The 15,260-nt window shown below is 39.5% G+C and overlaps 1 protein-coding gene across 2 annotated transcripts in view; it reads left to right on the top strand.

Annotated features, from left to right (window-relative positions):
* snx14 (sorting nexin 14) overlaps positions 1 to 15,260 on the top strand; it is a 30,441-nt gene that overhangs the window by 4,378 nt on the left and 10,803 nt on the right. Inside the window, exons 7-17 of one of the 2 annotated variants that reach the window (XM_072678645.1) lie at positions 281 to 368; positions 460 to 544; positions 629 to 785; positions 4,411 to 4,486; positions 5,619 to 5,663; positions 5,922 to 6,002; positions 7,883 to 7,997; positions 8,683 to 8,838; positions 10,752 to 10,876; positions 11,879 to 11,937; positions 13,276 to 13,299. In XM_072678645.1, the coding sequence (XP_072534746.1) occupies positions 281 to 368; positions 460 to 544; positions 629 to 785; positions 4,411 to 4,486; positions 5,619 to 5,663; positions 5,922 to 6,002; positions 7,883 to 7,997; positions 8,683 to 8,838; positions 10,752 to 10,876; positions 11,879 to 11,937; positions 13,276 to 13,299 (1,011 nt within the window). The remainder of the gene's footprint in view (positions 1 to 280; positions 369 to 459; positions 545 to 628; positions 786 to 4,410; positions 4,487 to 5,618; positions 5,664 to 5,921; positions 6,003 to 7,882; positions 7,998 to 8,682; positions 8,839 to 10,751; positions 10,877 to 11,878; positions 11,938 to 13,275; positions 13,300 to 15,260) is intronic. The other variant, XM_072678646.1, reaches the window with a different exon arrangement.

Genomic DNA, 15,260 nt, shown 5'->3' on the forward strand with positions numbered 1-15,260 from the left:
TGCAAAACAAGGCCGTGTGTACAACAGTCATTTTGTATCAGATTTCAATCACAATAAAATATCTGCTATTCCGCTAACAAACACTGCTATACTGATCAATAAACTACAATATATATAATTGTTCTGCTTGTTAGAGTGAAATGATTAGTGAAAAACCTTGCAAATGCAAAACTTTAAAAGAGGTGTTTTAGGACGCATACACCATTAAGTAGCTGCACAGACCATTTACCGCTTTGCTGTAAAAGGTTTTTTTATGTAATTATTTTTTTTTTCTGTTCAGGGATATTACAGATGATGAGGCTTGTGTGGATGAAGTGAGGCAGTCATTTCGTTTTTTCGCTTCAGTTCTTGTTCGCCGAGCCCAGAAGGTAAGCAACAACTTTGGTTTGACGTCATGAAGCCTGACATGTTCACCGTATCTGAGGCTCAAATCTCATTTATCACATTTATTCACTGTAGGTGGACGTGCCGTCAGTCGCCACAGGTAAAATGATGAAGGCAGCCATGAAGCACATAGAGATTGTTGCTAAAGCACAGCAGAAAGGTAGGTCACGCGAGTGTGATTTAGAAACACACATGACTCATGCTTGGAGTTGGTGTTAAAGAAGGTCTATGTGTGTTTGTACAGTGAAGAATTCTGAGGGCCTGCAGGAGGCAGCGCTGGAAGAGTATGGTGCAGATCTGCATGTGGCTTTGCGCAGCCGCAGAGATGAGCTGCTGTATTTGAGGAAACTCACGGAGATGCTCTTCCCCTATGTCATGCCTCCTAAAGCCACTGACTGCAGGTTTGTGTATATGCTAGGGATGCTTGCAGGTCCTCAAATGCTCCGTTAATTGTCTGAAGTGAAATGAGTACTGCAGTACTGTTGCTCGATCACGATTATTTGGTTGCCAAACGAAAAATCTGCTTAACGGTCTCCTTGCAATTGGCATTTAAAGTATGTAGTGTAGTTAATTAGCTAATGCTCTGTTTGTGTAGACTAAAAGTGCTTCTAAAAATTATTATATAGCTTTTACATATAGCTATATATATATAGCTTATATATAGCTTACATTATATATAGCTTATATAGCTTGTGGTGCATTGAAGAGCAATATAAAAAACTATCAATAATCAGTAATAATTTTTATTAATAATAATAATAATAATAATAATTTTATTACTAAATTTTTAGTAATAACAGTTTTATTTATATTTAAAAATATGTGTGCATAATATGGACAGTTATTTAAATTATCATAATAATGAATTGGCACATCAGCCACTAAAGAGAACAGACATTGATCCTTGTCATCATCCAGTGGTCTGCTTTTAATAGTGCAAAACTAACCTTCTAACCAAATTTAACTTAAATGAAACTTACATTAAATTATTACTTAAATTACGTAGGCTACAGAATAAACCTGTGAACTTAACAAATAAAAATTGGTCATTCAAAAGAGTAAACACCATTATCACACATTTAACATTATTGAAATTAGTAGCTCTGGACTAGAGTATTAGCCAAAATGCAGTAAATGCATGAATAATGTTTAGCTTTTCACTTATTTCTCATATTTCAGCATCTGTGGCTGCAGAAGGCATAGGTGTGCTTACAATCACTTTTCTGCTTGTGTTTTCCTTGTGTTCCTGGAATACTTAACATTGAACACAGAACGCTTGTGTAATGTCTTTCATAGAGGCCGTAACATTTTGAACACTGCCCATTTGCTGCTGCTCAATTTAAGCCTGTTTATGCTAAATGACATGGTACATCGAACAGTACTTTTGAGTACTTTTGTGTCATTGTCATTTAAATATCATGCATATGATTAGCTAAGTGTTCAATTATGACAGTTTGTTGTAAACCTTTTCTTTTGTTTTGAAATGTGCTGGTGGGTGAAATTGTGGTGCATCAGCTGAAGACATATACTTTTTCCACCAGCAGGTGCAGAAAGCACTGGTACTATAAATCATGTGCTCTGAAGCCTCCAACTCACACACATGCACATACCCTAATTAATGTCTGTCAAAACCACATACTGCAGGTGCAGAGGACTCACACATACATATACACTACATCATGTCGTTCAAAGAGAATGCATTCACATTTGCCCTACGTCATGCCTCCCAATGTCACCAATTGCAGGTGCCCGTTTGAAATGATGGTTACTGTGAATAGTTATGTGGGCATTCCTTTTGGAAAGTTGTCCATCTTTCAAAGATAAAGTCGAAATATTATTTTAAATATTTTACACAAGATTAGCGTATTATTTTAAAAAAGAAAGGATGGCCATGCAAATGTTTCGGCAGTCCAAGACATTTAAGCTGTCAGAACATGTTTTTAGCATGTTATGACTATGGAGTGTTCACAGTCATCATTAGGAAACGCCAGGTGATGCCAATTTCAAAGCTTTGTAAATACTGACTTTTCAAACCCAACAATCAACAGCTACGGGCTCCTCTAATTAGCTGCTTAGCACTTTGAAAAGAAAGATAATTGGTGCCCACAAAGCAGGAGAAGACTGTATAAAGATAGCAAAGCTTTTTTCAAGTAGCTGTTTGCTCAGTTCTTAATGCAGCTTAGGTTTAGCAGTTGAGGTCTGACATAACTGCATGTTAGATTGTGATAAAAGAAAATCAAAACCCCTGTCTGACTGTAAAAGATCTTAAGGACAATTTAGGCTGTGGAGTGGTTGTGCACTGTTCTACTGTGCAGCATCACCTTCACAAATATGACCTATATGGAAGAGTCTTCAGAAGAAAACCTCCATTCTCCATCCTCACTGTAAAATTCAGCTAGTTTTTAAAAAGAACCCTTTAAGTCCTTTGGACGAGGAAAGTAGAAAATAACTGTTGGTATGTTTGGAGAAAAACTGATTTTAATTCAAAGAAAACCTCTCCAACTGTTAAGCACATGAATGGATCAATCATGCTTTGAGTTTGTGTTGCAGCCAGTGTCTACCAGACATTTCCATGGTAGAGGGTAGAAAGGATTCAGCCAAATACCAGCAAATCCTGGAAGCAAACATCACACCATCTGTAAAAAAAGAAGCTGAAAATGAATTATATGAATTATATGACATTAAGAGGTTTTGCCATGACCCTCGATGAACCTCACAGTCACTCAGCCTCTAAGATCTATGAGGAGACCTTTTGAAGAGCAGTACGTGCAAGCCAGCCCACACTCTTCACAGAACTAGAACAAGGCTCTTAGCTGCCTCCAAAAAGCATTTACAAGCTGTGATACTTGCCGAAGGGGGTGTTATTAACAACTGACTATGCAGTGTTCCCAGACTTGTGCTTTGGGCCGTTTTCCTTTCATATTATTTTAAAACTGTAAAAAATGAAAATTAAAAGGTAATATTACTTAAAGGATTAAGGAAATGTGTGCAGACCACACTTGTATACAAATAACTTTTAAGTATTATCAGATGAGGTTTTACTTGTCTTGATAAGGTGCATTAGAGTCTATTGTGTGCCATATCTGTAGATGCTGTAGGGGGCAGTATTCTTCTTTGAACTTCAGCTAAACATATATGAAGCACAACAAACACTGTATGTCCAAATGTTTACAACTTTAGTTTGCACCCATTTCTGACACAGATGAGCCTGCACGACTGCCAATAGAACATGACTCTCTGGAGCAGACTAACATGAACCATTGGTACCGTGCCTAATGCCAGGCGTGGGCTAGAGAGGTATAAAGCCCTCAGCATTCAGCTGGAGGAGCAGTGTTACTGGATGGTGCTCCATCTAATACTTTTGTGATGAGTTAGGGAGTTGGGGATGAGGTGGGGTTGTGATCATTCCACATGCTGACCTAACTAACACTCTTGTTGCTAAATGCTTCACAATCTAGTAGAAAGCCTTCTTCCCTGGACAGTAGAGGCAGCTACTCCAACAAAAGCAGGAACAATATTCTTTGATACCCTTGATTTCGGCAGAAATACTGCATGAGCAGGTGTCCCAATACTTTTGGCCATATAAAGTATATACAAACTTGAACTGAAACATGATGATTTGCAACATAGAGGTAGTCTCTGGGGTGCAGTGTCTGAACTTTTTGCAACAGTCTACAACTTAAACTTTTTAAATGTTTGTTTTGACACTGGCTGTTCCTTCTAGCCAATTGTTGTACACCTTCTTGATGGAGTTTTGCAATTAAGATGTGTCAAAAAGCAAAAATGTGATTCTGTGCTTTTCTCTGATCTTCCTCTGGTTTCCCTTTGTCATGATGTTATCGTACGTGGTTGAGTCAGCTGTGTACTTCTAACGCTCATGCTTGCACCCACAGGCTTTTTCGCTGACTAAGTGTCTGTCTTCAAGTTCCATCTGTCGTCTGCAGTACAGTACAATACCTAAACTGTTAATGTCTAAAAAATGTTTCTTCAAGGCGTGTTTACTTACGCAGTACTGTTTGTCACCAGGTCCCTGGCCCTGCTTATTCGAGAGGTCATGATTGGCTCGGTGTTTCTCCCAACCATGGACTTCATGGCTGAACCTGTACGTGTAATATATAAGAACATCTCAGACAGAAGGGGCTGTGTTTCCATTAAAGTTGACAAAATTCAGTTTACTTAATAAACAGGGATGACACATATGTGCTTTCTTTCCATCCCTGGCATTGTTTCTAGTCCTCCTACCTTCTACCACTTTAATATATTGAGGTAAAACGTTTGCATTTTACTGAAGGGCAGCCTTTCTAAACCTACAGGACACTGACATGTAGTGAAAGAAGTGAGACGAAAAAAACACAGGACATAATCATGTATAAAATGATCCAGCTGCGTTGGACATATGGGAACATTTTACTGTTGGGCAGCATTCGTAAGGCTGTGTGGTACCTGCGTGAGACTTTTATCAGAATCAGAATCAAAATCATTTTATTTGAACAATAATGCTACACATACGAGAACTATTCGGACTAGGCATGGACACAGACCTCTAGTTGTTTAAACAGTTCCCCTGTGGAAGCAGCTAAAATAGAATCTGGAAATGCTTACATATGCAGAACAGAGGAAACATCTTTTCATTTGCGTTTCATGACCACTGAAATTCAGAAAAGCAGCATTTATGATGACTATTCTAATAAATGCTTTGTGAATTTTTGTCAGATTTCATTAAAGGCGTTCATTATGTACGTGTTATGCATCCATACTTATTCTGTCCTGCAGTAATGTGTTACCATGTCTACAATATAGCTGTAGCTGTAGTATATTTTGTAGTTGGTAATCAGTGTGAACGATGGGTTTAAAATGAACTAGTCATCAGGTAGTCTGATGCCACTTTGAAATCTTTCTGAAATCTTCACAAATACTGGATTCAGTGTGAAAACGATCTCTGAATAACGGGATCATATATCACAGAAATCCAAAAGCAGCTCTTTTAATTACAGTTCTGGCATTTGGCAGAAGCTTTTGTACAGAGTGTCCAACAATGATGAATCAAGCTTACAATTTTACAATATTGCAGTTTTTTTTGTTTAATTTAGTTTTGTTTCTTATATTCCTTATATAAATGTTTCTTACCTTATATTTCATTAGTATAATGTACTTTAAAAATACAGTGAATTCTTTACTTGAACTTCAGGATGACTGGATGCAGCCGTCTGATTCTGTCTCCCTTTTCCTTCCAGGATACAGTAAACCACATGGTCCTCATATTCATTGATGACACTCCTGTAAGTGTATTAGTGTGTTTATATACATCTGGTGAACACATTCAAGAGCAACAGATTACAAGACAACCTTTGCCAGTTTAAAGGACAATGTGTCAGAAATAAGTCATATTTAAACAAAAGCAGTCGTATTGCACATTTCTGTTGATCTGTTTCTGGGTGCACACATTGTACAGGGGGGATGATAGGGGAGCCAGTCTATTGAGTAGTTAATCTGAAGTTTTTTCTTGCCCCTCACTGTCTATGTTATTTCTTCATTAGCCTGAGCCAGCAACTGAGCCTTCGTCTGCACTGGTGCCCTTCCTGCAGAAATACGCTGACTCGCGCAACAAGAATCCCTCAGTAAGATCAGCTTTAATTGATTAAGAAAAATAAAATTTTGCAGCCTTTATGTAACATTATATAGGAATTGACCTCACAATAACAGCTTCAGGATCACTTTTAAGGATGTTACAGTCCCTATTACAAGTAAGTGTACCATCATTGCCACTCCAGGCCTTCTTGCCCTAATAGTACGATTTGCATTAACTGCAGTGGCATAAAAGCAAATTGTACTCCATAATTGTAGGGGGAGTGTATGTATATAGTGCTTTTAACAACAGATGATGGCTGTGTCTGAAACTGGAGGTAGCTCACTTGATGGCTGGATGCCTACATTGTCTCACAAGTCAGTGCTTTAGAAGGCAGTGTAGTGCTGAAAGTCTCTGTAACCGAATCACAACAGTATGTCCAGCATACGTAACAGCTCACTGCTAGATGTGAGCGTTTAGCTGTGTTTTATCAGTGTTATCATTATCAATTAGCATTTTTGCTACAATAAAGTAGAAGGCTAGATTTCTAAACTTTGGCGCCTAAGTAGCTTTACACAGATCTGTGTCTGAGCCCCAACTAAGCAAATCAATGGCAATAGTAGCAAGAAATACTCAGTCAGATGAAGAGGAAGAAACATTGAGCGGAACCAAGCCTCAAAAGGGGAACCTCTCATCCTCTGGTCGACACCGGATAGCAAAACAAGTAACAGCAAAAGCATAAAATACAGAAATGGGAATGGAAACGTAGTAATGAAAAACTAATAAAGAAATAGAAGTGAGTCTAATATTTTACAGAAGTGCTTACATTTAACTACTGAAACTAGATATGAAGGTGAATAGAGATCTATGATTACCATGTTTATAAGACTATGTAGAAAACTCAGTATGATTAGTTATGTTAAAAGTAATGAGTTTAGGAAGAGTCAATGTGTGGATCAGTTTTATCAGAGGGATGAGTGGAGCATGCTGGCACATACAGATTCTCAAAGATGGTGGAGATGTTCTGGAGAGCAGCAGAACCCAGGTCCCCAGTCAAAATCGACCTTACACCAGCATCAACCCTTAACAAAATGGATAAATATATATAAATATCAACTTTATATATATTTTCACACAAGACTGCACTGAATCCAATTAAACAGACACCTAAAGACACAAATAAAGCGTGAGGTTTTTAAGTAGTTTATCCACATGTGTTATGTGTGGGATTCCAGGCACATTTCTAGGAAGAAACGGTACAAAATGCAGTATTGTTTGATTTGAATGATTTTAGGCCAGTAAACATCTTTTGGAGTTAAAAGTTCTTTTGAATTATATAAGAATAAACAGAATCACTTTACTTGGATGGTCCATTGTAGATGTCTCGTAGTTGCTCACCTGACATTCAACTGATGTATATGTATTAAATGCAGCTGAACTCTGGATGAACTGAAGTTGAATGTAAATCGAACAAATTGTCTATTGAATGTAACCAAACACCTAACCCTAACACTCTAAATTAACCATTCCCCTTTAGGGTGAGGTTTAGGGTTCGATTTAAGCTTCAAGTTAGGATTTAGGATTGATTCAAGGGTAAGGTTAGGGTTAGAGTTTGGGTTAGGTGTAGGGTTACATTCAATAGACAATCATTAACATTCAGCTCAGAGTTCAGTTGCATTTAATACACATTTAGTATATCCTAAACAAAACGTCTACCTAGGTAAGAAATCTAGATATGCAGGCAGTGGTAACAGCTAATTAAAAAAAGCTGTGGTCAAATTTAGTCCACGTAATCCACATAATGATCATTAAAGCTATGTCATGCTCGCGTGTCATGCTCGCCAAGTTATGTCTGTTGTGAAATGTGCTTACTGTATGTGAATGTGCATATTTGCATTTGTAAGTGTTCTGTGTGCTTGTTTGGGCTTTCAGGTGTTGAAGCTGGACCTGAAGGAGATTCGGGAACAGCAGGACCTTTTGTTCCGCTTTATGAGTTTCCTGAAACAGGAGGGAGCCGTGCATGTGCTGCAGTTCTGCCTCACTGTGGGTGAGGAGTTATGAGTGCTTGTCTGTTTGTCTACATGTAGAAGATAAACAAAGTGTCGTGTGGATGCTTGTGTAGAGAAGTGCCTCCTGAACTGAAGGAATGTGTTTGTGTAGAGTTTGAAGATGCAGCCGAAAGCATGACCTGTTAAACACTAGTGGGACTGTTTGCATGATGCTCTGGTTTAGCTTGATGTTAACAGCGGTGCCTATGAGGAACTTGTGGAACATCCTCTGCACTGTTGATAAAGTGCTCAGGATGTGCAATCTATATGTATTGCGCATGTACATTGGGACACCTGCTCATTCGTTGTTTCTTCTAAAATCAAGGCTATTTAAAAAGAGTAACTGTCTCTACTGTCAGGACTAGTTAGGACTAGTTAGCTACCCTGACCACCTTACACCAAACTATCAAGGTGTGATGGGAGCACACTGCAACTCTGTCAAGACTTACATGATTATTATTCAGATCATTGGAAATCTCTTGGAGACTATCCCTCACAGGACATACAGATGTCTTATAGAATGGGGGGGGGGCATACTCCATATTAGGCAGGTATGATAATATAATGTGTTTCATAAATATTCATAATATAAATGTTACATATATTTTCTATGTGAGATGACTCCACAACCTGACCTATAACCATGGTGGGAACCTATAAAAACTTGTATGTGTTTTTGGACAGAGGAGTTTAATGATAGAATCCTGTGCCCTGAGCTGAGTGACCTTGAGATGAAGCGACTGCATGGTGAGGTACAGAAGATCTATGAGACGTATTGCCTGGAGGAAAGCATTGACAAGATCAGCTTTGACCCCTTCATCATTGAGGAAATCCGCAACAGTGAGTGCTTCCGAACAACTGTTCATGTTTGCGTAGAAATTTTGGTGCTTACCCATACAATAAATAAAAATAAGTAAATCAATTTTTCTAAAAAGTAAAAAAAAAATGATGTACATGCACAAAAAGTGAAAATATAAGCAAACGTTCTATACATATACATGCTAAACAAATTATTTAAAAAAGGCAAAGAATAAGATAGACATTTTATTACAGAAAAGGCTAGTGAGTTTCTATTCTTTATAACAGAATTGTGTGTAGGTACAATATAGCCTGATTTAAAAGAGATTCCACAGCACCTCAGAAAAGACCTCACTGAAGCTCACAGGAATGGAAAGAGTTACAAAAGGATTCCAAAAGCCATCATGCAATCTACGATCCTGGGAAAAGATCCAGCACTGTTCCTAGTCACTCTAGGAAAAAACACACAGCAGAGATCAAGTTTTGCTTTGAGACTTACAAATAAATGATGACGGGACCTGGAGTTTCTGTGGCTGCCTCCTGGACTTGTGACCATCTGTGGTCATTTGTTAACCATAGGGGAAAAACATGCTATGTTAACATGATGTAAACCACCACACTGCCAAAAACAGGTCCTCAAGTTCACACAAATGCAAGAGCTCTTTGGGTGCAGCATTATGTTTGGAGAAAGCACGGCAATGCATACCAACAACAAAACGTCATCCCAGTTGAGTACAATCTAGACTTTCCTAGTACATCTAAAACTCAAACCACATTTTAGGCGGGAAATCCCACAAATGAACATGAACTGAAATAGTTCATTAAGAGCAATGGGCCAATATACTTCCTGACTGTCGTGCAGGAGTGATTTGAAGCTTTTCTTTTTATTCCACAAGCTGCAATATCTAGCTGTCTTACATCACATTATTTATGTCCTCCAATTTTCTCCACAATTTTGTCATTTCCATTCCCAACTCACTAGTTAGGACTCCCCCTATTATACAAGGCCACTAGCGGTGGGATTCTTAAAGCTAGAATGTGCTTCCTCAGAGTGACATTAAGCCAGTTAATAGCATCTTTTTATCACTGGACATCTGAACATGCTTGGGGGAGACTATGTTTACATTCCAATGGACAGCATTTGCTTGACTCTCTTATCCAGAGTGACTTACATTTCAGTCATGATATACTGGTAGGAGAATGGAGAATGTAGTGTTAGGAGTCTTGCTAAAGGACTTGTTGATACAGTGTGGTGTGTGCTTGCCTTCCCTGGTAACTGAACTCTACTCTACCCTACTCTGCCCACTATGCTCCCCCATGTGCGTTTCTGTTACCCCAGAATAGAAGCCTGTCCTGGCCAGCATCGCACTATTTGATGAGGAGGAGGATAGAGCGCCACCCTACACTCAGTTATGCTCTCATGGACTCCTATGCACGGATTGCTGTGTTCTCACCAAGGATCGAACCTACATGGATCTAATGATTCTTTACAAATCAGATAACTGCAACAACAGCATTATTTAACAGATCTTAATAATTTATTAATGAAGAGTAAACAGCAAAAAGAGCAGGTTTTATTTAGCCGGCCTTATGACTGCGTTCTTCAAGTGTGGTTCTGGAGGGCTGGTTTCCATTAGAGTCCAGATCGATTTCAATGGTCAGACATTCCTACAATTCCTGCATTCCCTGGATAATAACCAGGTATTATTTGAATTGTGTTTTTATAATGATGCCAGCCCTCTGGCCCCAGAAGTGGAGGATTTTGACCATGAAAGTTAAAGTAGATCATTCAACGAAAAACGTAGACAGCGTTGTAAGTAGTTGGCAAAATATGTTTTCATTAATTATGATGCACATGAAGCTCAAACAGCATTTTAGCTCAAGTTCATTCAAAAACAAATTACAAATGTTTTCTCACAAATATATATTGAATCCTCATTTTCATTTTCTTTTAGTTGCAGAAGGTCCATACACGGGTGTGGTGAAGCTGCAGAAGATGCGTTGTCTTTTTGAGGCCTATGAGCATGTCCTTTCCCTGCTGGAGACTGTCTTCACCCCCATGTTCTGCCACAGTGATGAGGTACTGCACTGCATGTTCACTCACATCCTTGCCTAACTCAAATTACATTGAAAAGAAACGGATAACAGTGGGAAGACTTCTGGACATCTGGCATGACTGTCCGTCTCAGATTATAATAACAGTGGTGAGGTCATCCCTAGCAGTCAGGCAGTAGTAGCTGTGGAAACATAACATATGACCTAATACCGCCTAACTGCCTTAAATGTAGTTGAGAATAAAGACCTTAAAAGACCCAGATAACATGTCCTCGTGGGGCCTGTATGGGTAGCCCAACTGGGAACCAGCAAGATATGTGCATGGGTTCCATGTTGGCCCCACATATGGATGTCCACCAGGATCTCACCAGGGTCAGTGATTGGGTCAGGAGGGGTTGTACACTGAACATTGGGCCTTGATGGGAACATGATTGATTACTGACCCCAGATGCAGTCAGTCAGTCTGTCAGTCTGGTCAGATGTTTAGTATTACTAAGGTTTGCTTATTTAGTTAACAGAAAGCTTGCAAGGATAATATTGCTAGCAAACACTGCACTTGGACTGTTATCTCTATAAATAATCCTTTTAATAAACAGTAAAGATGTAAATATTTACAGGACTCAGTATTGCATTTGATAGTATACAGCAATGCCTCGTTTCAGTACTCTGTGTAGTAGTTTATGATACAGAAGAAAAAAAGGATGCCTGAAAATGGGCTTAAATTTTAATGTTGCTGTTTTCAGTATCTGTTTACAAAAACACTGTTTTAACGTTAGGAAAGTACATTATCCTTGATGAAATGGCACAGTGGATTTTTTGCCTTTAAAATGAATAAAAACTGACCTGAGCCAACACAACATAGCTCATAGCATATCAGCCACAAGAAAATATGTTAGCTATGAGTTAACACACTAGCCACATTACAAGTGTACAATACAGTAAGTTACAAGGCAGTGCAGTGTGATATGTTGAGCTGTTACCCAACCAACAGTGCTTGTTTCATACGCATCTTACTCTTTCTCTGCAGTATTTCAGATACCTGCTGTGTGGGGTGGAATCTCCTGCCAGAAATGCTAAACTAAATCGGTATGTTTCTATTGCACTGTGCTCTGTGTGTGTGTTTGTGTGTGTGTTTCCCCTTCACACGGTAATATCACTGCTTACTCATATTTACCCATTTGCTTTCACAAATTCCAGTCTCAGAGAGTGAGCCTAATTTGCAGATTTTCTAATTAAAATAAATGTAATACAGAGACCAGCTCCTAATCAGCTGAGCCATTTACACTCCAGCCACAAATGCCTTCTTTCATAGCAGCTGTTGCCAGGCTGGACAAGCCTCATAGAACACTGGTAAAACATTGAACCTCATTCAACCTAAAGCAAATGACTGTGGTGCATTATTCACTCAGTAGAAGTGTTTCTCCAGACTACAGAAATATTTGGAGACTGATTCCAGGTAAAGAAGTTGATTCCAAATGTGTCGATTCTCGTTGCCAAAAAGCAAGACATAAGAAAGAAGATCTGGCGAAAATATTGTTGATTGTTGGAATGAATGAAGGGTTCTTGATGTTCAGTTAATGCATTCCCACCTTCAGCTGTAGTTTTAATTCAGTTTGACCATAAGAAGGCCAAAGGTACTAGATAACCGACAGGGTTTATAGCTAAACTATATCTGGTTCTCCTGCCAGCTCCTTTGGGTGGGTAGGTTTTTTCAGCTGCTGATGTTGTTTGACTGTCAACAAAACAAAACACCACCAGAATATAATGTGTGTTATACTCCATGTGTTCACAAATGTGGACAAACTGGACTTGTGTGCAAGTCTCTAACGCTGTGCAGCAGGTTCTGTGAGTGAGCTTGTTTGTGGGTGAAGCTTGGAAAGGTCAGTGGAAAGCCTGTCTTTATGTGCTGTCATCTGTGGTTTTTGCACAGGCAATTTTTTTTTGCTGTTGGTTGGGAGTGTAATTCACTTTTACTCCACTGACATAAATACAAATTAAATGAGCACCCCCACATGAGTCGCTGTACACATTTGTTTGACATTTATTGACAATTTGAAGGGCACAGAACTGGGAGGGGAGCGTATTGACTTAAGCTGCAGAGTAATTTTACAGGATTTTACACATTACTCAATATTACACAGTTCCCGAAGTTATGGAGTGCAACCCAGTGTTGCAGTGCGTAAGTGGCCCCGTTCTCTCTATTACAAGTCAGAGTACCATAATTCTCATACCATCAGAATAATTTTAATGCTCTTTTTCTACATTGAAATTGCTGCTTAATGTTGCTTTAATGGTGCAAAACAGCATGAGGTCGGTTTGTGCGGACGCTCCCGATTACTCCCACGGGTTCTCATAAGAGAGAGAAAGAGGAGGATTGTTGGTCTTTGGCAGTTAAGAGTAACTTTATTGTGCCTGTTATTACAGGAATATGAGTTTGGATGACTTGAGGTAAGTTCATCAGCATGTTTATAGGCCAGTGTGATGTGTGAACCTTGATACCCACTGCATGCAAGCCCTGTTCCCATAAACACAGTCTGAAGTGCCTGCACTCTTTATTCCAGCACATTTAAGAAATCATTTGTTATTGGGTTTTTTTTCTGCCAGAAAGATTAAGCCTGTGCAGTGCAAGCCTTTGGAGCATTTGGAAATACTTATTTTTTATCAACAAATTGGAAAATATTGCACTCCTCCCCCTGCCAGAAGAGGCTAGGGGATTAGTTTTTGAATTGAGATGAGATGTGAAATGTAAAAAATCACAGAAGGTCTGTTTGATTCTGTCTTTCTTTTACTAACTTTATACCAATTAAGCATGTGTAGGAGTGAGTGCATGGTAGTGAATGACTGTCTTGTGTACATAGAATGTGTGTGTCTGTGTTTTGTCATTTTGCTTGATGTAACATGTTGGCAGGTGTGTGTATGCATTTATTCATGTATTTATTTATTTATTTGGGTGTAGATTCACTTGAAGGTGTGTCCATTCCTTCTCCTAGCTCACTGACAGTAGCAGTCAGAATTTGGAAACACCTGAATTATAAATTTGAATTATTAGAATTTTCCATAACATGAAAGGCAGGTAAAGTTAGGTCTCCTGTAGGTCTAACCTAAATCTGCCACGCCTGAACCAGCTAACTCGCTTCCTCAGAAGTCCCTCTGTGGTTGAAACCGATGCATTACTGTTGCGTAAGGAGTGGGGTTGGGGCAAAACCTTACACTAAGAAGGTGAATGATCACTGCTCTTGCTTGTCATAATATATGTTCCAAGTGAGATTAAAAAGGATAGTTTGAAAGATCAGCTACCAGAAGTGTCTGGAACAGAGATTTTGGGAGGTAAGGCATGCAGAAACATGTGGCTTTTTGCTCTAGACTGACTTGTGTCTCTTCCATCGTCTCCTGCTGCCTATGCATGCTGGGCCTAATTGTCCACACCTCCCGGCGTGTTCTGTATAGTTTAAACTCCGCTCCTCCTGGATGGGCTAATGTTGTTATAGGCTGCAAGCCTCTGTCCATCAACATGAAATCCACACCCCTGACAGGCTCCCCATGTATCAAATCTGTCCCAACACTGAAGCCCAGAACTCGAAGGTCCGACCCCATCTCAATGAAGTGAGTCAGGCTGCTTCTGTGTGCGGTGGCTGATGATGAAGAGCTTCAACACTGATCTGAGACCAGCTTACCCTGCAAAAAATGCTAGCTAATGGAAGTGAACACTGGCAGGACTTCATGTACTGACAAACTAGAGGAAAAACTAACAGAGACGTTGGGACACCACCAGTTTTAAGGATGACTTGAGTCTAGTTTGGCATTCATACTACACCTCTCAGGAACTGTACCGGAGGGATAGGACATCATTCTTCCAAAAAATATTCTGTCAGTTGGTGTTTTGATGGTAACGGTGGAAAACACAGTTCTTAATCTCCCACAGGCGTTAAATCAGACTCATCCAACTATTCACTGACCCCCTCATGCCCTGTGAATGGATGCGTTGTCATCCTGCAAGAGACCATGTCTGCGCTGTAGACCAGTGTCTGTGGATTTTACACACAGTTCTCAAATTGCCATTCATCTTTGTAATGGTGGGTTTCTGCACTGCAGTTTTGCTATAGTATCCCTCCCTCCCACCTCAGCAGGTTCTTTCTGTCTGACTGATCATGTCTTAAACTAGCATTCTCAGTCACCTGAGGAACAGATGCTCTTCCTTACAGTTTCCAGCCCTTAGTTTTCTGGCCAGTTAAGCACTCTGACTGGAACTCCTCAATAAGGAACCCACTTTAAAAGTCACGTAGATCTTGGTCTCTTGATCCAAAATCAGCTAGGCTAGGCCTGCTCAGCATTTGTATACATACCATAAAGACGGTTGGACCTGCTCATTAGACTCCTTGTCACTAATCTGTCTGTAGACAGACCTGGCT

Source organism: Salminus brasiliensis, chromosome 1 (assembly GCF_030463535.1).
Source record: "Salminus brasiliensis chromosome 1, fSalBra1.hap2, whole genome shotgun sequence".
Lineage (NCBI taxonomy): Eukaryota > Metazoa > Chordata > Actinopteri > Characiformes > Bryconidae > Salminus > Salminus brasiliensis.